We start from the raw sequence: 27,489 nt of genomic DNA, 5'->3' as shown, positions 1-27,489 counted from the left end.
GCTTCCAGGGATGGAATGGAGGAAGGTGAGGTGGAAGCTTGGACATTCTGAAGAAAGCTTTGGACAACCAAATTAAAATTTGTCTGTGATCACTAATGGCCATAACTATTTTTCCATAAACATACAGTTTGAGGATCAATCCATCACCTTAGTGGCATGTAGTTATTTGTCAGAAATATATTTAGTTTTAAATATGTTATTGATCATGAAAAAGCAATTCATTTTGGTAACCGCTTCATTGCTTTTGTTTAACTGCTGCCAGTGGGCCAGTAACTTAACCTACATTTAACAACTACCCAGTCCCATAACTTTGAAAACTGTACCGTGGAAAAAAATAATTCCTTACCTTTAAAATAAGATGTTTTGTTGAAATATGGCAAAAAGTCAGTACTTTGGCTTTGACTGCAATTTGTTTACACTTGATTGTCAACAGAGATGAGTGATGCACCATTCTAGAATCTAGAACACATCTATTACAATAGAATACTTTGTCTCCCAGCTTGGGTGTACCATTTGGTAAGAAATCGATACTTACAAGTGCTTTTATGTAATAATTGTACAACTCAGAACGTGTACGAAAGATACAGTAGTAGGTCTAAATAAACACAAGTCATTTGTATAACACAATTTCTGTCATTTATCTTTGCCATGTCTCATCGAGTCAAGCATATCGTGTTTTCCTCGTTCTATGTTCAGTAAGCCATAACACAAAAGAATGGTTATGTCACTGGGTACTCAACGTCACCCCATTCAATTGTATTGCGGGTGCATTCATTCTTGTGAAACCAAACTAGCAAGTTGTGCTGAAATTCAGGATATGCATACAGCACGAAGAGGGTGGACGTGCGCTAAACTAACTCTTAAAAGTCTCTGCCGACCATACTATTCATTACTGCAAGCAACAGCAAACATCTGTGTACATCACTTCCTGTACTAATTCTACATGTGAAGTGCGGCTGAAGAAACTGCATTTCAACTTCGAAACGCAACCCTGGTGCAACTCGAATTGTGAAAGTGATGTTTAACAATGCCGTTGCCTGGAATAAATTAGTAAAGGAACCATTGCGCTATCCCCGAACAACAGGATTGGATTGGTAAACACAATTTCCTGCATTTAGTTGGTAAGCTGGCCACAGTTTGTATCTAGCTAATAATGCTAACTAGATAGCCAGCTAACGTTACGTTAACAAATCATGCCAGTGTATGAAATAAGTTAGCTAGTCGTTAGCAAGCTAGCAAAGTAGAATGAAATGGAGTTAGCGTTAGTTTGCCGTATTTTACAGCTTGTTTCTCCGTCACAGTTGCTAGTTGGTGCGTAGCTAACGTTGTCTATCTAAAATGTTAAGTATTTATTGTGGCCGCTTTAACAATAGTTGTTTAGGCAATCCTCGAGTCCAGGTAAGTTAGCTACACCAGAAATGGTGGAGTCTTTGGTTACATCATCATGACTCGTACAAAATCTAAAGTAAGACTTGAATGGTCTAATAATGTAAAAACTGATTAGTCTACTGGACACCATAGTGTGTGTGTGTCTCTGTCTGTAGGCTACATGCTATTTATTGTTGCATCTGTTCATGTCCGTGACCATGCAAGGAATTCTTATTCCAAGGGAATAGCTGGGTAATTTTATTTATTTAATCAGGCAAGTCAGTTAAGAACAAGTTCTTATTTACAATGACGGATTTAGCAAATACGTTATGGTCAGATTTTAAAGAATGTTTTATTTTATTAAACACACTTTAAGTTAAGACTAAAACATGTCTGGATTTTAAGTCAACTGAAAACTATATACATATGTGCATAAGCCATTTGCTACCACTTTAAAAAAATGTTTACACAAAACACAAAAAGTATTTTGTCATTACCACCGCGACAAGCAAATTATATTAACGTTTTTTCAAAAGTGTGTGCGCGTGCTTGGTTTCTATGTAACGTTATATGAATAGTGACAAGCGGAGCACATGGAGGGAAATTCACATTTTGATGCCGGGAAATTATAGAAAAATAGAGGGAAATATGACTTGAAAATATATTTTTATTGAATGTCATTACCAAGTAGTCTATAATTTAAGCAAATTATGTAGTCCTTTTTATTTTATGTATTTAGGATACATTGTATGCTAGCTATTCAACTGGAGTTAGCATGCTAGAATCCCTGCTATTTATGTAAAAATGTCATTACCACCACATAATGAACTGTGATGTTCAGGAAAGCATGTGGTGGTAATGACAAGGTATTAGTTCATACATGTTTACTAACCTTAAGACCTGAAAAGACATTTTACATATGATCATAATTTAAGTTGAAATTGGACACGTTTGCTAAATTAGACCATTATATTTTGTATTGTGTTAGGATGATTGAGGGATTTTGATGTCTATTTATGTGACTTAATATGGTTATTACTGACTTATTTATTCCATGAGATGTCCCATAAATCAACCAAGGAGAGGACAAGAACATACACTATATATACATAAAAGTATGTGGACATCCCTTAAAAATAGTGGATTTTGCTATGTCAGCCACACCCGTTGCTGAAAGGTGTATATAATTGAGCACACAGCTATGCAATCTCCATGGACAAACATTGACAGTAGCATGGCCCTTACTGAAGACCTCAACAACTTTCAATGTGGCACAGTCAAAGGATGCAACCATTTCCAACAATTCAGTTCATCATATTTATGCCCAGCTATAGCAGCACTGGTCAACTGTAAGTTTGGTGGAGGAGGAATAATGGTGTTGGGCTGTTTTTCATGGATCGGGCTAGACCCCTTAGTTCCAGTGAAGGGAAATCTTAACACTCCAGCATACAATGACATTCTACACAATCTTGTGCTTCCAACATTGTGGCAACAGTTTGGAGAAGGCCCTTTCCTGTTTCAGCATGACAATACCCCCGTGCACAAAGCGAGGTCCATATAGAAAGGGTTATTTTGAGATTGGTGTGGAAGAACTTGACTGGCCTTCAGAGCCCTGACCTCAACCCCATCAAACACCTTTTGGGATGAATCGGAACAAAGGGTCTGTTCTATATCTTCAAAATTAAACATGTACAACTGTGACATTTAAAATGTTTAATGGTATTTTTCATGAAATGCCACCAGTGTCATTACTGTTACAGTACATATGAGGCAAAGATGTATTAATTAGAATTGATATAGATTACTTTTGCCATATGTGAACCTTATATGCTTGTTAAGATAATTCCTAAAATGTAAAATATTACGATTTTGATGTGGTAAATGCATCTTTGAGTATCATCAAGGCCTATATGGACATTTAGACATGACAATGATGATAAATACATGTAAATCAACTTCTAAATGGTGAAAAACTCATTTTATTTTGAAATTTTATATAAACCCTTAGGCACAATTTCTGTAATTTTCTTTAACTAAAATAGCACTTTTTTTTGATGTGCTGGTAATGACATTAACCCTCGGGTATTTGTGGAAACCAATAAATATGTTTATTCTTTAAATGGTATGGTCTCAGCCACTATTAGATCTTGTTTCCAGATAGTGAAGGAAATATTCAGAGATAAAAAGCAGTTGGTTTCATTTAAAAAACATTTAACATCCAAAAGTGCCCGTATTTACAAAATCAACCAGCTATGATGGAAGACTTGTATACTCAAGGTTTAGGAGTGTCCTGTGTACAGTTACATATTCATCTAGCAGCCCCTCTGCAAACAGGATTAGGAGGGTGTGAATGTAACTTAAACAACAGTGGTTTGTGTAATCAAGTCTTTTTGCGTTCTATATTTGCCCAGCCATGGCCGTTCGCCATCTGAAGGTGTACACCTGTTCTGTAATCCGTTTGCTTTGGGCAGCATCATTTGAGCTGGGCAAACCTTCCTCCCTACTCTCCTCTCTGTTTTTAAATAGTTACCAGAGTGAGGAAAAATAGCCACAAAGACCTCGTCACAAGAGCTGGCAGGTTGACTGAGTGGATTCTGGCTCTAACATTAGACCACGGTGTTTATGGGATAAGAGCCTGACCTTACCAACGCAGACGTCTGCTGAACAGCTAGATCCTATTTTCTGTCACAGGGTTTCCAAACTTGGTCCTGCCCCCCCTGCCCTAGCACTACACAGCTGATTTCAAATAACCAACACATCACTCATTGATTATTTGAACCAGCTGTGTAGTGCTAGGGCAAAACCCAAAACGTGCACCTATGGGGACCGCAAGACTGAGTTTTTGAAATCCTGTTCTGGTGCGTTCAGTTCGCTTGAACGTTTGCTACGTCGCATAACTGTTTGTACTGAACGACACGTTTCCCCAAAACGTTCTTGAACAGACATTGAGGTACGTTTGCTCCTGTTCTGGAGGGTGTGACTTGAAGCAATAAGTTGTGTATTGAAAGGGCAGTGGCCATGCTGCCCTTTTCCTGAACCCACAACCCAACCCCTCCCTGTTTTTCAACTGGTTGTTCAGTACAGCACCGTTTATGACCAATTTAATGTTCCAGAACGTAAAAAACGTACTGAGCTCTGGTCTGTACAGACATGCATGCAATGTGATACTTGGAGGTGTCTCTCCGTTTGTGGATGAGACTGCATTGACATGCTTCACCCATTTGGGCTTTGATGCTAAACATGCAAAAACAGGATTTTAACAACATACAACCAGTGTGATCATCATTAAATTAATTTCAACAGGTATAGGACACCTTTTTTTAAAGGGACCCTTCAGTATTTTGGCAACAAAGCCCTTCATCTACTTCCCAAGAGTCAGATGGATACCATATTTAAGTCTCTGCATCCAGTATTTTTTTTTTTTTTTACCTTTATTTAACTAGGCAAGTCAGTTAAGAACAAATTCTTATTTTCAATGATGGCCTAGGAACAGTGGGTTAACTGCCTGTTCAGGGGCAGAATGACAGATTTGTACCTTGTCAGCTCGGGGATTTGAACCTTTCGGTTACTAGTCCAACGCAATCTTTCGGCTACCCACTAGGCTACCCTGCCACCCAGTATGAAGGAAGTTGGAGGTAGTTTTGTGAGCTAATGCTAACTAGTCTATGGTATCTTCTAGTATGCTAGCAGTTACCATAGACTTCCAGTCATTGCACTAACCGTAGTTAGCAATTGTGCTAATGCTATTTAGCAACTTTCCAACTGAACACAGAGCCATAGAAATGGTATCCACAAATTCATGGGACTCTGGGGAAGTAGATAAAAGGCTATCCCTTTAAGGTCTGAAGTGTACTTGCCCATTAGCCAAGTAAGGAGTAGGCTATTGGCTGCCTGTCAGATGATCACTTGCATGCAGAAATGAAATATTATGTATTTTTATGTGAACATAATGAAAGAACCACACATTTTTATGTTGTGTGGTTTTCAGTATAAACTGTCACATGCCCAATGGAACAACCACAGAGCAGGTTCAACTTGCACGACTACTCAGTTCACTTGCCCCAGGTGATAAGGCAACCTGTTATGTCAGTTCCTGTTGATTCTTGTGGCTGTTTCATTAGTGTTAGCCTTCCTATTTGTTGGATCCATTGCTGACCCTGTTCCCTTTCTGTCCAACCAGGGCAAGACGTTACATTTTGCCCCAACACAATCTAACAATGATGTTGAATCTGTCCCAGGCTGCCATCTATTTGTTTTCTGCCCAGAACTCTGGAATGATAGTAGCGGTGGAAAGGCAACACATTCGCCGTTCATGTGTCTGTGTGACTCTTAGTGCTGTTTTTGTTATATGTTTACGTGGTTATCCTCAGTTTTTTCTGGTTGGTCCCTATGGTTGTCATTGCTTAGCTACTGAGCCGTGCAGCTTGTCATCACGGTTGCAATGAGGGCTGTCCCAGAGGTGTGTGGTGTGCTCGAGCCACAAATGAACTCTGCACTATGGAAACTACTCAAACTAGTAACTACCCAAGCAGCAGCAAACGGTGAAGGAGAACCAGAAGAAGCTATAGAGATTTTTTTCTTCTCTTTAGCAGTGAGCCTGTCCCAGTGGACTCAGACCTGAGGGAGCAGCTAAAGAGACATGTACCAGCTGCACTGACAATGAATGGCCAGTGTGTTGCCGTGGGTTGCTATGACAAGGGCGCTAGCCCTTATTAATATGCTGACACTTTTTCACACTGTGTATGCTAATGTTTTAATTGCCTGGACCTGTTTAGTTGGATGAGCTAGCTACTGTAACTTTGGATTTTTATTTTTTTAGAATATAGGCTTGGCCTTTATAAATTAAATGGTTATTCAAGTATAAACAGTTTTCCCTCGTCTTGGCAGTCAAGTAAAGATAATGCTGTTGTCACGAAGCACATTTTCTGGTGCATATTGATGCTCAGGGCAGTGCAAACTAAGCTGGTCTGGCTCAAGCCTCTTTTCTTATGTTGATACCACAGACTCTGGGAAGGAGCCTAAGTTTTCTCATGTCCTAGGCTAGCCTATATCACAACGGTCATATCACATCCTCAGGAGTCAGGAACCATCCTCAAGGATTTCAGTTGATCAGTTTAGTTTAATTGAATACGGATAGCTTGTTGTGTCGTCACCTTACACCTGAGAGTGGTAGTGAGCCGACGGGGGAGAGCTGTTTCGTCTACTCTTTCCCCTCACATGGTTTCTGTTAGCTTTGTTCAGACCAATAACTTCATCAGACAGGCTTGACAGGTATAGTATTTGTGGCAGTTTGCTTGTTCATGGAACGCTGGCGGCAGGTGATATGTTGGTACGGTTCTTTTGACAATCTGAGGTGAAACGTTGCAGAAGTCTACATGACTCTCAGTGGAGCCTATCTTCAGTGCCGAGAACTGAATAATTCTGAATAGAGTGCAAGGATTTGATGGCCTTTTCTGCCCAAGTTCCAAAGCTATATTGGAGCAGATTTGCAGACTACAGAGAACACAAGGTTAAAGCTGGAGAGCACAATCTTGCACAGCTGATGTATGAATGTATCGATAGATGGATGACTATAGTACGCATTCCCCTAATCAGCCGAAAATGGCATCTCTCCTCACCCTTCTCTGTGTCTGGCATCCCGCTCTGCTCCGGCGGGTTAAGGCTTTGATTCACAGGCGGCAGACTCTAACGCAAGGCCTATCAACTGTTTCTACCCCATCCTCTTCCTCCCACTCTTACACCCCCGCTGCTGCTCTGCAGCTCTCCTTTGGGACAGATGCACACCAGATGTTTTCAAGTACTTGGCTACATATTTCCACTTTCCTCCACTCTCTTCTCCTAATGCTCTGCCTGTCTTTGTTTTTGCTGGGGGGGGGGGGCACGTCGTCCTATATTTCCCAGCAGTCTGTTGAGCTGGCTGGCTGACTGCTCCCCTCCCCGGGACTGCCTGTCTCTCAGTGGGTCCCCTGTGCCTGACCGGCTGGCTGCCTGGCTATGGGCCACGCATGCGTGGGATCCTGAATAACCAGCCACACTGACAGATTTCTATATACATTTCGCATACTTTTCGCTCTCCTTTGCCCCCCTTTCCCACCTCCCCATTTCTCTCTCTTCCCTCGGCCCCCTCGCTGACTACTATTCTCGCATCCATTCCAGTGTGTGTGAGTATGCATGTGTACATACAGTATACATGTAATATTTATGGCTCCAGGCAGAAAAGGGTTGTCCCATATCTGACCTGTAATCTTTCATAGCTGCCATCACTCAGCCTAAAGCGTGTGCTGTACAGTCTGAAGAGGGGCGATGTGAGGAGGTGAAAGAACACCGGAGGGAAGATGTTTGTTTTGGCTGACTCGGGCCTGCATGAGCTTGTCATGCCAGTTCTACCTCTTTGACTTTCAAATGTCGAGACTCGAGAGGGAATGTAGCCTGGATTGAACGCTGGTGAGACAAGGGGAAAAAACGAAACTAGCCACTTGCCATGGGCCTACTCTCTGCTTCCTCTTTCCCTCTCCTCTTGTCATTCTCAGATTCCCTCACATAACATCACATAGCCTAAGGAACAGGGGCATCTAAATCAAGTCACTGGCTCTTTTTATATGCATGCTAAGAAGGCAAGGCCCTGGCTTTGTCAAGAGAGGTGCCATCTGCCAAGTTGTTCTTCTACACTATATCCCAGGCAGCAACCCTATATCCCATTTCAAGTCGGTACAGCCCCCGAGAGCCTTAACCGGGCTGGAATGATACTATACAGACCCTGTTGATCAGCTGATTTTATTCATGTAAACACCTGTGAAACTGCAGTAGACATTGGACATACGGTGGTATAGTATGCATTTAAACCACAGTAAATGAATGGTATCATGTTTGTTCTAAGGATATAGCCACTACACCTATATGGTTGCTGTCTATATGATGCTGCTGGCCACTTATTTGAGAGGACTGACCTGAGAAGTTCAACCTTCCATCTGCTCATATTTCCAGTTGCAAAAACAATAACTCTTCTTCCTCCCCTCACTCCCTCTTTCTAGCTCTCTTCTTCCTGTCCAGTATCTCCTCATTTTGCAGACTCCTTTTGTGCTCGCACCCTCATGTCTTTCCATTTCTCTCTGTATTTAATGAACTTGTTTCCTCTGAGTATGAGGTGACTTGACTGGGGATTAAGGAGTATTGAAGCTGAAAAGACTGGGTAAGGGGGCGAGCTGTTGAAACTGATGTGCTCACAGTTGCAGATCACACACACTCCCATATCAGGTTTTCCGTTATGAAAATGTGGCGCCGGACATTTTGACCAGCAGCACGTTAATTTACCAGACATTTGAGAAATGTACCAAACCCATATGCATTAACCTGATTAGGGCGACCACCCACGGTGCTCAGAATGACATTCATATTTAGAATATGGTAATAATAATAATCTTAACAGAGAATATTAATTGAGGATGCAAGGACGTGTGTCCTTACCGTGCAATTTGAAGATGTTAGAATAACTGTCCACATTTACTTTTCCTCAGCCAATAAGATGAGAAACTAACAAAAATCACTAGCATATGCATAGGCAGAGCATGAGTTAAGTTTGGAGAAGCACATTTTCACAATCAAAATGTAACATTATAATAAAGCATTCCATGCGTCATCGCATTTGCAGACTTATGTAAGAGCCTACTATTCGTAATGTGACTGGATAGTCATTTAGGCTAATAATATAATTGACTGCTCAATGTGTGGCTGAGCACGTATGGTGTAGAGGCCTTAGCTATATCGGATACGTTTTTTTTTTTTTTTTTTTTTGCATGGGAAACCTATTTCATGCACTTGATATGACTGGAGACAATAGCAGAAATATATACACTCAGCAAAAAAAAAAGTAATCTCACTGTCAACTGCATTTTATTTTCAGCAAACTTAACATGTGTAAATATTTGTATGAACATAAGATTCAACAACTGAGAGACAGACTGAACAAGTTCCACAGACATGTGACTACTAGAAATTTAATAATGTGTCCCTGAACAAAGGGGAAGGGGGGGTTCAAAATCAAAAGTAACAGTCCGTATCTGATGTGGCCACCAGCTGCATTAAGTACTGCAGTGCATCTCCTCCTCAGGGACTGCACCAGATTTGCCGGTTCTTGCTGTGACATGTTACCCCACTCTTCCACCAAGGCACCTAGCCCTCACCCTCCGATCCAACAAGTCCCAGACATGCTCAATGGGATTGAGATCCGGGCTCTTCGCTGGCCATGGCAGAACACTGACATTCCTGTCTTACAGGAACGCACGCACAGAACGAGCAGTATGGCTGATGGCATTGTCATGTCAGGATGAGCCTGCAAGGAAGGGTACCACATGAGGGAGGCGGATGTCTTCCCTGTAACGCACAGCGTTGAAATTGCCTGCAATGACAACAAGCTCAGTCTGATGATGCTGTGACACACCTCCCCAAACCATGAAGGACCCTCCACCTCCAAATCACTCCAGAGTACAGGCCTCGGTGTAACGCTCATTCCTTTGACGATAAACGTGGATCCGACCATCACCCCTGGTAAGACAACTGTGACTCGTCAGTGAAGAGCACTTTTTGCCAGTCCTGTCTGGTCCAGCGACGGTGGATTCGTGCCCATATGCGATGTTGTTGCCGGTGATGTCTGGTGAGGACCTGCCTTACAACAGGCCTACAAGTCCTCAGTCCAGCCTCTCACAGCCTATTGCGGACAGTCTGAGCACTGATGGAGGGATTGTGCGTTCCTGGTGTAACTCAGGCAGTTGTTGTTGCCATCCTTTACCTGTCCCGCAGGTGCGATGTTCGGATGTACCGATCCTGTGCAGGTGTTACACGTGGTCTGCCAATTCAAGGATGATCAGCTGTCCGTCCGGTCTCCCTGTAGCTGTCTTAGGCGTCTCACAGTACGGACATGGCTATTTATTGCCCTGGCCACATCTGCAGTTCTCATGCCTCCTTGCAGCATGTCTAAGGCACGTTCATGCGGATGAGCAGGGACCCTGGGCATCTTTCTTTGGGTGTTTTTCAGAGTCAGTAGGAAGGCCTCTTTCGTGTCCTAAGTTTTCATAATTGTGACCTTATTTGCCTACCCTCTGAAAGCTGGTCTTGTCTTAATGACTGTTCCACAGGTGCATGTTCATCAATTGTTTATGGTTCACTGAACACTCATTGGAAACAGCGTTTAAACCCTTTTACAATGAAGATCAGCCTGTAGTGTGGTTTTCCAATGTTTTTAATTTTGAGTGTCACTACAAACCCAGACCTCCGTGGGTTGATACATTTTGATTTCCATTGATCATTTTTGTGTGATTCAACTATGTAAAGAAAAAAGTATTTAATAAGAATATTTCATTCAGATCTAGGATGTGTTATTTTAGTGTTCCCTTTATTTTTTTGAGCAGTGTATAAATATGACATCCATCTAAACTGGAGGATTTACCAAAAACTTAAGTGGCAGTGACAATGAGAGTGAATATGCACGGTGCACACTCACCAGGGATATGGCTGATTCTCTCCGCTGGTCCCAATAAGATTAGGCTATGGGTCTACTGTTGTTCACTCATTTAAAAATCAGCTTAGTCTTTTCATTGTCTTTACAGCAATAGCCATTTGCTTTCCACACTATTTTCCCTCAATTTGTATTTTGAAATATTGTGATATCCCTGGCTGGGCTCCTACCTTTCACTGACTGTCGCAACTCAACAATCATTTTTCCTTAGCACATTTTTCATACTTTTTTGAAACTCCGCATTGTTGGTTAAGGGCACGTGAGTAATCATTTCAAGATGAAGTCCTGCACCTGCTGTATTTGGCGCATATGATGAAACATTTGATCTGAAATGATCTATTTGGTATTTGTAGCACGCACTGCCAAAATTGGGCGGGCTGCCTTTCCTTCCGACTGTAGGCAATGCGATCTTAAAACGACCTACAAATTGTTTTTTAAGGCTCTGTTCAGCTAATGATCCTCTGTGGCCAAATCATACTTTAGTAGCCTATTTTGAATAGTAGCCTATATTTCTGGAGAGGAATATGGTAATAAGGCTACATAATTTTGGCAATTAAATGTATTTATTTAAGGAAAGCTTAGCTTCCCCTAGACTTATGGATGTGCTGCCTTTTGATATAGGCTCAATCTACCATCCACCATATTTCATTGGCCAGCTTGTCAAAAGAAATAGCCCAAACAGGCTCTGGGACAGTTGTGGGATGATGGATCCTAAATCCTAGACTACATAGAACAATGTTAAAAAGTAATGAATCTGATACAACGGAGGAGAACGTTTAGTTTAAAAAATTTGATAAACCTATTCCCCCCCCTTTAACATTATTAGTGCAGCAACGCATACAAGACAACGTGCGATTGTGCATTTGGCTACCAGACAACGAAACAAGGTTGATGACCAATAGCACATGAGAGAAATAGGCTACTAGTTTCAATGGCATGTGGGTGTCTGTATAAAATAATTGCCTCCACGGATATGGTCAGATTTTGTCTAGGCTACTTTAAAGCAAGCTAAAACATGCCTCATATGTAGTAAAACGTTCAGGATTCAAGCAATTACGGTGCATTCAGAAAGGATTCAGACCCCTTTACACTTTAACACATTGATATTACAGCCTTATTCAATTTTTTTTTAAATTTGTTCCCCCCCCCCCCTCAATCTACATACACTACCCCATAATGACAAAGCAAAAACATAAAAAATGTACAAAATTGCAAATATGTTACATTACTGAAATATGACACCTACATCAGACCCTTTACTCAGTACTTTGTTGAAGCACCTTTTGGCAGTGATTAGTCTTGGGAATGACACTACACGCTTGGCACACCTGTATTTGGAGAGTTTCTCCCATTCTTCTCTGCAGATCTTCTCAAGCTCTGTCAGGTTGGATGGAGAGCATCACTGTACAGCTAAATTATTTTCAGGTTTCTCCAGGATGTTTGATTGGGTGCAAGTCCAGGCTCTGGCTGGACATTCAGAGACTTGTCCCGAAGCCACTCCTGCGTTGTCTTGTCTGTGTGCTTAGGGTCGTTGTCCTGTTGGAAGGTGATCCTTCGCCCCACTCTTTCATCAAGGATCTCTCTGTACTTTGCTCTGTTCATCTGTCCCTCGACGCTGACTAGTCTCCCCGTCCCTGCTGCTGAAAAACATCCCCACAGCATGATGCTGCCACCACCATACTTCACCGTAGGGATGGTGCCAGGTTTCCTCCAGACGTGACGCTTGGCTTTCAGCCCAAAGAGTTCAACCTTCAATGCTGCAGACATTTTTTGACCTGTGGATGGACAAATCCTTCGACCTCATGGCTTAGGTTTTGCACTGACAACTGAGACCTTATATAAATGTGTGCGTGTGTGCCTTTCCAAATCATGTCCAATCATTTGAATTTACCACAGGTGGAAACAATGGAAACAGGATGCACCTGAGCTCAATTTTGAGTCTCAAAGTAAAGGGTCTGAATACTGATGTAAATAAGTTATTATATATTTTACAAACATTTTTAAAATCCTGTCTTCACTTTGTCATTTATGGGGTATTGTGTGTGAAATTAGGGGGGGGGACTCCATTTTTTTTACAATGCTGTAATAGAATTTGGAAAAAGTTGAGGGGTCTGTAAGTACTGTAAGTAGCTATACATTTTCAAAATATATACTGCCTCCAGCTCATTGCAAAGTGGTGTGTGTGATGCGCTGATAAAGCCTGCCTTCCATTGCCTATGCATTTGAATGGGAAGCGAGCTTCAATTACCAGTTGATGATGATTTTTTTTTAAGTGCATGTACGTACGCCCCCCACCCACCCACTCCCGGTCAAACGTTTTAGAACACCTACTCATTCAAGAATTTTTGTACTTTATTTTTACTATTTTCTAATAGTGTATAATACCAGTAGTGAATAATAGTGAAGACATCAACTATGAAATGGCACAAGTTACAAGTTCGAATCCCCGAGCTGACAAGGTACAAATCTGTCGTTCTGCCCCTGAACAGGCAGTTAACCCACTGTTCCTAGGCCGTCATTGAAAATAAGAATTTGTTCTTAACTGACTTGCCTAGTAAAATAAAGGTAAAAAAAATATGGAATCATGTAGTAACCAAAAAAGATATACATATATTTGATGTTCTTCAAATAGCCACCGTGTGCCTTGACAGCTTTATACACTCTGGGCATTTTCTCAACCAGCTTGATGAGGTAGTCCCCTGCAATGCATTTCAGTTAACAGGTGTACCTTAAGTTGTGGAATTTATTTCCTTAATGCATTTGAGCCAATCAGTTGTTGTGACAAGGTTTGGGGGTGTATACAGAAGATGGCCCTATTTGGTAAAAGACCAAGTTCATATCATGGCAACAGCTCATATAAGCAAAGAGAAATGACAGTCCATCGTTACTTTAAGACATGAAGGTCAGTCAATACAGACAATTTCAAGAACTTCAAGAAGTGCAGTCGCAAAAACCAAGCGCCATGATGAAACTGGCTCTCATGAGGACCGCCACAGGAATGGAAGACCAAGAGTTACCTCTGCTGCAGAGGATAAGTTCATTAGATTTACCAGCCCCAGAAATTGCAGCCCTAATAAATGCTTCAGAGTTCAAGTAACACACACATCTCAACATCAACTGTTCAGAGGAGACTACTTGAAACAGGCCTTCATGGTTGAATTGCAGCTAAGAGACCATTACTAAAGGATACCAATAAGAAAGAGAATTGCTTGGGCCAAGAAACATGATCAATGGACATTAGACCGGTGGAAATCTGTCCTTTTGGTCTGAGTCCAAATTGGAGTAATTGGAGGTTTCAACTGCCATGTCTTTGAGATGTGGTGGGGGTGAACGGATTAACTCTGCATGTGTGGTTTCCACCGTGAAGCATGGAGGTGGTGGTGCTTTGCTGGTGACAGTCTGTCTTGTTTAGAATTCAAGGCACATTTAACCAGCATGGCCACCACAGTATTCTGCAGTGATATGCCATCCCATCTAGTTTGAGCTATCATTTGTTTTTCAACAGGACAATGACACATGACACAACACGCCTCCCAGGCTGTAAGGACTATTTTATCAAGGAGAGTGATGGACTGCTTCATCAGATAACCTGGCCTCCACAATTTCCCTACCTAAACCAAATTGAGATAGTTTGGGATTGAGTCGGACCGCAGAGTGAAGGAAAAGCAGCCAAAAAGTACTCAGCATATGTGGGAACTCCTTGAAGAATGTTGTGAAGCTGGTTGAGAGAATGCCAAGAGTGTGCAAAGCTGTCATCAAGTAGGTGGCTATTTTGAAGAATCACAAATATAAAATAGATTTAGATTAGTTTAACACTTTTTTTGGTTACTACATGATTCTATATGTGTTCATACTTTTGATGTCTTCACTATTATTCTACAATGTATTGTACGACGACGACAATTCAGTAATTTCATTTATCAGTGTTTCAATTTATTTATTTATTTTATTACGGCCAAAAGCCAGCTATCAGAAACCCTGCTACATATCATTATTATACACACACACTCTTGTCCGTTGACTCTCATCCTGTTTTCTGTATCTCTCTACCATTCTGCCAATCCCCGGGCTCTCCATGTGGGATTAGGATTAGAGTTAGTCTGAGGCTGGCGTCTTTAATGAGCACTAATTGATCCATGAGTGCCGGCGTGTCGTGTATTCTCCAACGGCCATCGCAAGGACGGAGGATTACATGAGCACAAGTAGCAGGACCGTTTAACGACCCACGAACGTTCTATGGTCTGTCTGAGGAGGTAGTCGTAGTAGTAGCAGTACCTAGCGCTAGAACGACCACTGCTTTTTAACTGGATTCCCTCCAGTTTCTATAAGCATGTTTCTTTCCGCTCCTCGGTTGCTTTCAGTGGTCTGTCGACGAAGGCGTCCGTATTGGAGCCCCTGTTATGCCTGAATCCTCCTGGCTCTGTTTAGCTGAAAACAAACAAACTGTTTTGTTCCGGCTGTGCATCATTTGTGGTAAACAGTTAGTCTATTTGGGAAAGATGCTAGCAGCAAGAATGGATTGTTTATAGGATTTAAATCGTAACAACTTCTTAACCACCTACCTAACCACCTACCTATCTCATTGTCTTTCAGATCACCATTCTCGTGATTTGGTCCGAGCCCCTGTCTGTCAGGCCCGGTGGACCCCTTCCCCTTGGAAGTGTCTTTCAGCCCAGTGTGTCAGTCAGAATGGGACAATAGCCGCAGTCGCCATCGGACCTCCCTCTTTGCTCTGTCTGCCCCGTCCCCACACCCTTTAACACTCGCACATATATATATATACATACACATACACAGACCCAGCCAGACCCTGACCACTCCTCCCACTGTACTGGTTTTGGTCCACTCCCTCTTCCTACCGCTCTAGGCAGCCAGCCTTGTCAAGCCAAATGAAACTATAATCCCCTGTAAAAAGATAGAGGCCTATACAGCTGCCTATCCTCCCTTTGTTGTTGGTGGCTTTTTGTTTAGAGGGCCCCCATGAGAGTAGCGGCTAGAGAACACAAGGCAGCACAACAGCACCCAGTCAGCCGTTTTACTGGAAACAAACAAGCTGTGGTGGTGGTTGGGACACTGATGGAATTCTAATAGCATGATGTTGGGCTGGCATAGCCACCACACGCCATCAATGAACCAGAGGGCCACCAGCAGACTTTGGAGATTGACACATCTCAACTTGTGGTGGGACAAGAGGTTGAAATAAAATACTTTTATTCAGGATATTTTTTTGCCTCCTTTTTTTGCTTCTCCAGTGATCAGCTAAACCAAAGTGCCTTTCTTGGTTTCTCACTGTGCTTTTACTATAAACTTGATCTAACTTCATATTACACTCCAATATCTGAAAATTATATCTATAAGAAACATTTCAAGGATTTTGCACTTTTCATTCATACACCTCTGTACCCATTGCCTGTTGCACTTGTCATATCATACAGTTGTCCAGTACTGACAGTGCACAGGTGTTTACAGTAAAAACATACACCCCCGTATTTCACCCAACCACAGCGTTCCTCTAGTGTAGGTTGCTAAGACTAACGAAGCCAAACATATCACCAAACCGCTCTCCAAGGTCCTTTGTTGTGACACAGCCGGTGACATGGCGACGTGGCTACAGTCAAAATGGCGCTACCTGTTCATGTTTCTGGGTGTCCAGCTGGTTGTCATGGCGCTGCTGTCCCGTGAGGGCTACCACAAGCGAGTGTCATACTTCATCAGGATTTTCCGCAAGCTGGAGACCACTGCGACGGGGACTTTCGGTGCCGGCTCTCTCCACGCAAGCAATCACACGGGCGGTGACGTCTACGCCAACTTGTCCCTCCTGGCCAAGGCCCACCACGGCCGGGGCGAGGACATGCCCTACTGCCCCAAGACGTCTCCCCTGATAGGTGAGTTCACACACACAAGTCCTAGAACTGGCAGCCCCATCTTATTTCACCAGCCACTGTCTTCAGTTATCCAGCCCTCCCCCTGTATCTCTTACTTCATTCCCTCTTCAGAATGAAACTGAAAAGGGAATGTTTTTGTTTTTTATAATGTATGCCAGAACAATACTTTCTCGTAAAAATAAAGTGCCTCACATACTTGATTATTGTGCCAGAAAACGTAATGTGAAATGTGGGCATTCAGAAAGCTTCGGTTGGTTTGTTGTGGAAGGGAATTTCCAAATAATTCCACACATCCCACTGTCCTTGCTAGTTAGCTACTGATCTGACCAGGTTGGATGGGTAGCGGGCTTGCCAAATCCTGGTTGGAGAATTCTGTATTTCCTGCTTACTCTGTTGTGATTCCGGGAGGCCTTCAACTAGGATTTCTGGGATAGTTACCAGAATCTTGAGTAGACATGATATGGTGGAACCTTGGCTTCACCTATAAAGTCAGGTTTGGATCAATGTTCAATGATGGCCCTGGATAAGAGAAGGAAGGATGTGATTTGACTTTGAGATCATTCAAACTGAGCAGAGACTTGGTGGCGGCTGACCCAACAGGAGAGTTTGTTGTACGCTTCCACTAGAGGGACTGAATATACTTGTGTTCAAATGGTCAGTTTACCTTGTGTCCAACTTCCTACTTTTTTTAATTGAAAAAAAAAGTGAAACTTCAAAGCACAGGCTACACTCCCCTAAGTATTTATTTGGACAGTGAAGCTAAAACTTTCTTTGTCTCTACTGCAGCATTTTGGATTGGAGATGCAATGTTTTTGAGAGACGACAGAACAGCATGGATAAAAGGGGGCACGCTGCATTCTGTGTTGTCGCCTCATGCAAAAGTTTTGATCTCGAATCCAAAAAACCCTGTTAGAACGAGCATACTAGCATGGACAACCTACAGATTTTTAATTAATTGGTGTGTGTTATGATATAGGTATTAGCAATAAAATGCCGTTATGACATCTGGCTTCCTCTCACCCCGTTTCTCTTTTCAGGTGGACCAATCCACGTCATCTTCCACTCCGGGTTGACACTGGCCCAAGTGGCGAGGAAGAATCCTTTGGTGGTCCGCGGGGGGCGCTACAGGCCGCCTGACTGTGAGGCGCGGCACCGCACCGCCATAATCATTCCCCACAGAAACCGGGAGCACCACCTGAAGTTCCTCCTCTACTACCTTCACCCATTCCTACAGCGACAGCAGCTCAATTACGGCATCTACGTCATCCACCAGGTGAAATGCATATGTGCAGCCACACACACTTTCAGAAGGTTAATTTTTAAAGGGGCAATCTTCAGTTGCTACATACATTTTTATGTGTATAAATGAAGATGTACCCATTTTGATTCTTGAACAATATAACTTATAAATACCTCATGAGCTTAGTTCAACTGGCACACTCCATGAGAACCGAAAATATAAGCTTGGTTTACTCCAATGTTTGTAAACAAAGTAAATGTAAACAAACACTGTTTAGCCTCAAAACATGGTTAAAACTATGTCATGAATGGTCAGTCCTTGCATCCATACCTCTATGAATTGGAGTGGTTATACACTTCTCCAGCCCCATCCTTCAGCCTTTTACCGAAATGGGTTTGTGAAAAACACTATTGTTTCAACTGCTGATTGCTGTTTTTAAAGACAACATGAATGTTATCAATTGATTGTGCAATCTGTAACACAGCCTATCCGTATGAAGATGTTCTTTACACTTCCTACAATTGACCAAAAACATATTCAATTGGACTACCTTCTAGCTGTAGTGGTGAGGCCAAGTGTACATTCAGCCTAGATCAAAACCACCCTCTGGTGTCCTAACCATGGAATCACACACAGCCTTGTGGTTGAAAGATGCTCACCCGAAGGCTTAATCTTCTTAACAACTTTGCTTACACATTAAACATGCACTTTGTCTTACCCTCACACTGTTAGTCAAGTTGTCACTGCCTGCTTGTTGTTTACCTGCAACATATGAATGCCAAGCCAACCTCTACTAAGTTAGAGCCAGCTTAATTTTGAGACGCTAAGGCATTTGTCATTAGAAAGATGTTACAGCATCATGTCTAAAGCATTTATTCATGACTCTGCATGTGTGCAGTATTTTTGCATAACCAGTGCCAGATTGCACTCAGCTCAAACAAGATAATGCAGGCTAGTAGCAGTTCAAGCATCTTCATGTTTTCAGCTGTCATAGTTTCTCTCTCACACACACACACACACACACACACATACTGAACCACAGGGACAAATACTACTCATTCTATTGACCTCAGTGATGCTCTCAAATGTCATATCTTGTCATGGATTAGGTGTAATCCTCTTGAGATGTTTTAAATCCTAATTTTGTGAATATTATTAAACCATTTGAGTATGCTGTACTATTGTATCGATTTACAGGTGATCCGTTGTACTGTAAATGATCAGACTATTGATTTCATTGTATGTAGACGACACAATTCATTTCCATGTTGAATAGTTGCAGGTGACTAGGGTCTGGTTTCAATTATGGACTTTTCTGGCATAGAGGAACTAGTAATTCAATGCCTGTCGATAAGGGGAAAAAATATATACTTCCGGACACTCCCCCCAACAAATCACGATGCAGACATGTCAGAGCGCTGTATATCATTAGTGGATAATTTCACTGCTCTCAGGGCAGGTCTGCCGGCTTTGACAAGAGGAAGTGACTTTTCATAGCAGGTTAGGAGCATTATTAACGTAGCAGGTTAGCTAAAACGTAAAAATTGTCCCTGACGTGACTTGAAAATATGTAGCTTACAACCAGCCCTGAGACCAGTCTTGGTTTCCACTAATGCGATCCATGGTGCGATTCAAAACCAAAGTTTGCAGGCAAAACCTTTTGCAGTGGTTTTATTCAAGCAGATAAAGTAGTAACCTAGGCAGTGACGTAGTTCCTCTATGCCAACAGAGGCATTGTAACCAGACCTGTGTTGCCTAGGGTCAGCTTTACGAGACCAGTAACAGAGAGTAAACTGTATAAAAATGAAGTCGCACACTCCATATATTTAACGGGTTAACCCCATTACCCATTATTGTTGTATGGACACAATATGTCATTGTGTTGTCATGTATGGAACCACCGTCGTCAGTGTTTACCCTATATTCATTTAGCAGCGGGGACCCAAATATGATTTATGCACCAAATGGTCAAAAGTATGTGGAGACCCCTTCAATGTGAATTTGCCTATTTCAGCCACACCCATTGCTGACAGATGAAATAATATTGCGCACACCGCCATGCAATCTCCATAGACAAACATTGGCAGTAGAATTGCCTGTACTGAAGAGCACAGTGACTTTCAATGTGGCACCGTCATAGGATGCCACCTTTCCAACCAATCAGTTCATTACATTTACATTTACATTTAAGTCATTTAGCAGACGCTCTTATCCAGAGTGACTTACAAATTGGTGCATTCACCTTATGACATCCAGTGGAACAGCCACTTTACAATAGTGCATCTAAATCTTTTAAGGGGGGTGAGAAGGATTACTTTATCCTATCCTAGGTATTCCTTAAAGAGGTGGGGTTTCAGGTGTCTCCGGAAGGTGGTGATTGACTCCGCTGTCCTGGCGTCGTGAGGGAGTGTGTTCCACCATTGGGGAGCCAGAGCAGCGAACAGTTTTGACTGGGCTGAGCGGGAACTGTACTTCCTCAGTGGTAGGGAGGCGAGCAGGCCAGAGGTGGATGAACGCAGTGCCCTTGTTTGGGTGTAGGGCCTGATCAGAGCCTGGAGGTACTGAGGTGCCGTTCCCCTCACAGCTCCGTAGGCAAGCACCATGGTCTTGTAGCGGATGCGAGCTTCAACTGGAAGCCAGTGGAGAGAGCGGAGGAGCGGGGTGACGTGAGATTACTTGGGAAGGTTGAACACCAGACGGGCTGTGGCGTTCTGGATGAGTTGTAGGGGTTTAATGGCACAGGCAGGGAGCCCAGCCAACAGCGAGTTGCAGTAATCCAGACGGGAGATGACAAGTGCCTGGATTAGGACCTGCACCGCTTCCTGTGTGAGGCAGGGTTGTACTCTGCGGATGTTGTAGAGCATGAACCTACAGGAACGGGCCACCGCCTTGATGTTAGTTGAGAACGACAGGGTGTTGTCCAGGATCACGCCAAGGTTCTTAGCGCTCTGGGAGGGGGACACAATGGAGTTGTCAACCGTGATGGCGAGATCATGGAACGGGCAGTCCTTCCCCGGGAGGAAGAGCAGCTCCGTCTTGCCGAGGTTCAGCTTGAGGTGGTGATCCGTCATCCACACTGATATGTCTGCCAGACATGCAGAGATGCGATTCGCCACCTGGTCATCAGAAGGGGGAAAGGAGAAGATTAATTGTGTGTCGTCTGCATAGCAATGATAGGAGAGACCATGTGAGGTTATGACAGAGCCAAGTGACTTGGTGTATAGCGAGAATAGGAGAGGGCCTAGAACAGAGCCCTGGGGGACACCAGTGGTGAGAGCGCGTGGTGAGGAGACAGATTCTCGCCACGCCACCTGGTAGGAGCGACCTGTCAGGTAGGACGCAATCCAAGCGTGGGCCGCGCCGGAGATGCCCAACTCGGAGAGGGTTGAGATCACCTATAGAGCAGTGGAAACGCGTTCTCTGGAGTGATGAATCACTCTTCACCATCTGGCAGTCTGATAGACGAATCTGGGTTTGGCGGATGCTACCTGACCCCTAATGCATAGTGCCAACTGTAAAGTTTGGTGGAGGAGGAATAATGGTCTGGGGATGTTTTTGTGGTTTGGGCTAAGCCCCTTAATTCCAGTGAAGGGAATTCTTAATTGGCAACAGTTTGGGGAAGGCCTTTTCCTGTTTCAGCATGACAATGCCCCTGTGCACAAAACGAGGTCCATACAGAGATAGTTTGTTGAAATCAGTGTGGAAGAACTTGACTGGCCTGCACAGAGCCCTGACCTCAAACCCATCAAACACCTTTGGAATGAATTGGAATGTCGACTGCGAGCCAGGCCTTAATCGCCCAATATCAGTGCCCGACCTAACTAATGCTCTTGTGGCTGAATGGAAGGAAGTCCCCGCAGTAATGTTCCAACATCTAGAGGAAAGCCTTCCCAGAAGAGTGGAGGCTGTTATAGCAGCAAAGGGATGACCAACTCCATATTAATGCCCATGATTTTATAATGTTTGACAAGCAGTTGTCCACATACTTTTTGCCATGTATATCTTTATCTAGCTATCGTTCTGCTGAGACAAGCTTTTAAATGGATAGTCATTAGCTCAATGACTGGAAGTCTATGGGAACAGCTAGCATGTCATTGCGCTACCACTTGCAGCAATGCACCCCGCTACCCTTGCCACCACTGCTAAAAAAAATCCTAGGGGAAATACTGAACGTTCATATTGAATAACCTATTGTTATTTGTATAGAAACCATGTCAAGATTGAATATTTTTCGGTTGTTGCTAGCGTAAGGGTCTCTAAAAATAAATAACTGTCTGTTGTGCCTCTTTAGGCTGGTAACTACACATTTAACCGGGCCAAGCTGATGAACGTTGGGTTCCGAGAGGCCATGCGGGAGGAGGACTGGGACTGCCTGTTCTTCCATGATGTGGACCTCATCCCTGAGGACGACCGCAACACCTACATGTGCGACGCCAACCCCAAGCACACCGCCATCGCCATGGACAAGTTTGGATACAAGTCAGTCTATTCTCTTTATTTTATTTTGGCTTCTTTTTGCCCTCATGGTTTATTAGTTCCTGTTTTCACTGTAAGTCTCTCTTGGATTTTCACAAGTTTATTCAACACAATGTATTCCATTTTAATTTGGAATACTCTAGTTCTTTCATTGTGTGGCTTCACTAATTTCTGATTTCACTTGTTCCTTATCTGATCCTACATTTTTATTTTAATCTGCTGTCATTCTCCTAGGCTGCCATACAAGATGTATTTTGGAGGGGTGTCAGCATTGTCTCCACTGCACTACCTGAAGATGAACGGCTTCCCCAACAACTACTGGGGCTGGGGAGGAGAGGACGATGACATTGGAGTCAGGTGAGAGGGGGTCCTTGGGAGTTTTGGGGGTGGAACATTGAGCCAATTCATTGAGCTATGGACCCATTGTGGTCAAAATGACAGAACCAAATGATACAATTTAAAGACACTGAATAACCCTATTATTTATAATTGATAATAACTAAATTAAAATTCCTTTCTGATCCCTCTCTCCCATTCTCAGAGTATCCCTAGGAGGGATGTTCATCTCTCGTCCATCGGTGAAGGTTGGCCGATACAAGATGATCAAACACAAGCTGGACAAGGGAAACGACGTGAACCCCAGGAGGTATGGTACAAGACTGACACACACATGTGTGTGCATTGCATGCATGTGTTTGTGTATGGCTGGGGTCCATTCAGTAGGGTGACAAGTTCAGATTATTTTAAAGGATGTGCTAGGATGTGATAGGATGTGCTGCCTATCTGTACATTTCCATCTGCTACCTCTGAATGTTGCCCTCTGTCGAATAAGACAGAGGTCTGTTGAATAAACCCATAGTCCATCACTAACCTCTCCCTGCCTCCCCCTAGGTTCAACATGCTGGCCAAGACGCGTCAGACGTGGAAGCTGGACGGCATGAACACGGTGGAGTATGAGGTGCTGTCACGTGACTACTTCCCCCTCTACACCAACATCACTGTGCACATCGGCACAGAGGCAGGCCTGCATGCCACGGCTCCGTCCCCCAAGATCCTTGCCAAAGCCCCAGCAAAGCCGCCGGTCGAAGCTCCCGCCAAACCTCTAACCAAGCTCCAACAGAACCACTGACTTGGACCAACTTTACCCACTCCACTCCCATCCCCCACCCTCCTGCCGCCGACTCTCCCCTCCTAACTTATGCCTGGGAGCAGGGATGTGACAGAGGGGCCCTGGGCCCTTAAAGCGCTCCTTTCTTTGCCTTCACCCTTCAACTGAACCTCATATCAATGCCTACAGGTGGCAGGTAGCCTAGTAGCTAGATCGTTGGGCCAGTAACCGAAAGGTTGCTAGATCGAATCCCCGAGCTGACAAGGTAAAAATCTGTTGTTCTGCCCCTGATCAAGACAGTTAACCCATCAGCTGTCATTGTAAATAAGAATTAGTTCTTAAATGACTTCCAGTCGGGAGAGGTGGGTGGCTCCCCCTATTGGACTAGAGGCCATGCCTTTTCCTTCAGTTCCTTCCTCTGATCTGATCAGCATTCTCAACTGAAACTTTATCAATAGTATAGCAGACTTTGAACTTGAAGACCAATGCTCTCCACTGCCTAGATAGAATCTGTGGGCCGAGGCTTTGTCTGTCTGAATGAATTACTGTAGCATTCTCCACCCTAGTTCTGATTTTTCAGCTATATCTCACCACTCCACTGACTTTGACTCTATGAAAGGGACTTATGGTAGAGGAGAGAAAAAAAGACTGACTCTATGAGTTTTTATATCGCTGCCGAAAACCCCCGTTGCCTTAGAACACCTGTCTTGTTCTATTTTTCCTTTTTAGTAGAACTTCAGGTCGAGAGTTATGAATGGAACCGGTTTCTAGTGATAGATAGCGAGATTAGGGGATAGAATAAATAAATGAAAAAACATTTTATGCTACTGATATTGCAATGGCATATGGGTCTTTCTGCCAATTAGGTGCCTTTTTTGAGTAGTGCAAAACTTGATTTCAACCAATTTTAACAATCTGCCATAAAGAGCACATGTTCAAAACACGTTTTCCCATCTTGAGGTTAAATAAAATAAATGACCATAGTAAGTGCCAAATAAAGTAACAGGGTTGACCATAACAGGGTTAAATCAGCCAATAAATCCCCTTGTGACAGAGGAAATGGAAGCTTGTTGTGTGTGTGCAACAGGGAGGGGCAATTTTAATGCAAATTAAATTGTTCAAACATTTCTAGCCTGTCTATTTATGGGTAACAGGGTAGACGTGTTATGTTCAACCGGCTCTGTTTTCCACAAAAAAAACACCAGGAAATTGCCAAAAAGAGTAGAACCAGCTCACCTGCTTGTACGCTATGATTTGACTAGAGAAATATTTACAAAGGAATTTCACCATATTAAAACAAGAGTTCAGTTTGTTTTTCGTTTTTTTTTTTAACTTTAAAATGAATCACTAATCACATGAAATAATGAACTCTTCAGAAATTACTTTATCAAAGCAACAAAATAACTAGGGCTTTCAAATTAAGTGGGTTAAAATCTTCCTAGGAGTCACAGGATGCTTAGAGGGAAATGTCAAAATGCTGAATTTTGGCAGTTTAAATGGTCTTTATAAATCTGATTTAATATGAATAAAAGGTTCCATGTGGTCAGTATTAAAGGGCACTTCGCTTAATATAACAGGCTTTTAATATTTGTAACTGGCACTAATTTCGGAACGACCCATATGTAACTGATTTTACAGTTTAATATTATACGAAGTGAAGCTGCTCTCCTGAATATTGACAGGGGTATGTGCTGTTTGCAGTTAGCATGGTAGTCACCCCCTGGGCCCAATCTTCATGAATCGTCTGAGTAGGAGTGCAGATCTAGGATCAGGTTTTACATTTACATTTAAGTCATTTAGCAGACGCTCTTATCCAGAGCGACTTCTATGTTCATATCAAATTCATTATGACCTTAAAGGCAACCATGATCCTAGATCAGAACACCTAGTCTGAGGCACATGCACAATACAGGCCCTGAATATCAGGCTGATTTATTGAAGGATTTTCTCACAGTAGGTTCACAGTTCGGGCACAGCTTTTTGGTATGGTTGGGTTTCATCTTATCGCTACAATCAGAATGTGTCTTTTCTCCAATTATCTCCTTCAATCCCTAGATTGCATTGATGTGGGGTTGCATTTTGCCTTGTGTCAAATAGAATAGGTGCGGGTGAAATGGTCAATGCACTACCTTCAGGTGGGCTGGCTATATTCACATCAGAATGGTGGTTTGTCTTTTCCATTTGTGTTTTATGTTATTGTTCATTACCTTATGGAGCTTTTATGTTGGTTTCCTATGATTGTCAATGTAGCTTAAAACTGAGGGATTCAAGTCCTAGTGGACTCTCCATAGTCAGAGACTTGGGATCTATCTCCATACTCTAAATTGGCTGAAAGGTTTGAAAACCAGGAACTTTGTCCATGGATGACCAGAAACCACTATGGTCTATAAACGGAATCAGGCACTGGTAAGTGACATGAGAACTGATGCCTGTAGACTGTGTAATACACTCATTGGTTGTACTGATTCTGCTGAACCACTCATTTAAAGATTTATATAGGTACACTGGGTTAGCATTTACAGCATTACCCCACTAGCCATTCTTTCATTTTGTGCTGTCTAAAATCTGTCACCCCTAGAATTCCCCAGTGCAATGTCCTCCTCACTGCATGGCTTGTCCTCTGACTTTCCTCTTTGCACACCGTCTCGACCCCCTGACCAATATGATTGTTTAATCTAGATCCCTACTGGGAATTGAACCTCTGTGTGTGCATCACATAGAGGACTCGTGCCACTTGGCTGAAACCAAAGATGGCTTAGAGAGAAAGCATTGGACGCCTGATAGTTGTGCTGGCGGATGCATGGTGACATGGGAATAGATGGGATTCCACTTACTCCGGGTATGCTGAGTTTTGTGTGTGTGTGTGTGCTACTATCTGATCTAGGAATCTCTTGAATGACCTTCTTCACTATGGAGGCTGTCTTTACCTTTTCTACTCCATATGAAGCCTGATTATGCATGACACACAGACCCTGTATTAGATGAGTGGGATGTACAGAAAAACACACAAAAACCACTGACATGAGTCTCCTGAAGCATGCTACCGTGTATGCTTGTGTAGTGATTTGTAAGACATATGCTACATGCACCATGTACTTTTTTAACACTTCATGCAGTGGTTTATTATGTCATATCATGTCTATTTGTACTCTTCAGTTTGCTTCAGTTGATGTATAACTTTACTTTTACTCCATTATGATGTGGATATGCTGTCCAGGGTGACTGCGCCAGGAGATGGAGCTCACCGCAGGGCATTGAAAATGTAACAAGGACAATGTGATACTGTATTTCTGATTTAATTCCTCCTCTCTAAATGAAGTCTGCACAGTCCAGAGTGGCCTTATACAACGATTAATAAACAAAAAGATTAGTCAAACACTGGTGAAGTGGATAAACTGAGTGTGTTACCATTTCTGTTGCTGAACATGGCTCTGGTTAACTGTCTTGCAGGAGGCCATTTTGTTCACTATTGTAAATAGTCTGGCTAACACAGCTCTCGGTCACAGCTCTTCGCTGTGTAGTCACGTGGGTCGCGTCAGCCAGGCTAGTTGTAAAGAGGATATAACACAATATATTTGTGGAAAGTGACTTCTTAAGAGTAACAACTTCTTGTCATAAATTATACAAAACAAATGCTTTTTACAAGGGCAACAGGGTTAGAGATCCATGATGTACAGAGTCAAATCTATGACATGGTGCTAAAGATGCAACTGATTTAAGAGGAATAAGATTCCCAGAACGGATAGTTTTTTCACTCCCAATTGCCTCTGTACACTGTCACCTAACCAGATGTGCAACATTGCAGCCATACTGTAACATGATGTAGCATTAGAAGAAGTGATAGTACATTCAAGATCATCCCTAAATCCTTACTCAACCTTAACTCACTCAAAGGTTTCCT

General features: G+C 42.8%; 1 protein-coding gene across 3 annotated transcripts; it reads left to right on the top strand.

The window, feature by feature from the left end:
* Positions 1 to 760: 760 nt before the first annotated feature.
* si:dkey-199f5.8 (beta-1,4-galactosyltransferase 3) lies at positions 761 to 26,966 on the top strand. Of its 3 annotated transcripts, none has more exons than XM_035745813.2 (7): positions 761 to 1,121; positions 15,473 to 16,764; positions 17,802 to 18,037; positions 22,296 to 22,483; positions 22,715 to 22,837; positions 23,022 to 23,126; positions 23,372 to 26,966. In XM_035745813.2, exons 2-7 carry the CDS (start codon positions 16,476 to 16,478, stop codon positions 23,607 to 23,609), a joined length of 1,179 nt encoding a protein of 392 aa, XP_035601706.1. In that variant the 5' UTR covers positions 761 to 1,121; positions 15,473 to 16,475; the 3' UTR covers positions 23,610 to 26,966. The 3 variants fall into 3 exon arrangements, with proteins under 3 accessions (XP_035601706.1, XP_035601707.1, XP_052345459.1); XM_035745814.2 differs by lacking the exon at positions 761 to 1,121 and adding an exon at positions 4,159 to 4,318; XM_052489499.1 differs by lacking the exon at positions 761 to 1,121 and adding an exon at positions 14,484 to 14,638.
* Positions 26,967 to 27,489: the final 523 nt, after the last annotated feature.

The sequence above is a fragment of the Oncorhynchus keta genome, chromosome 31, assembly GCF_023373465.1.
Source record: "Oncorhynchus keta strain PuntledgeMale-10-30-2019 chromosome 31, Oket_V2, whole genome shotgun sequence".
Lineage (NCBI taxonomy): Eukaryota > Metazoa > Chordata > Actinopteri > Salmoniformes > Salmonidae > Oncorhynchus > Oncorhynchus keta.
Note: the sequence above shows the minus strand (reverse complement) of the source record. Positions and strands in the feature narration are given on the sequence as shown.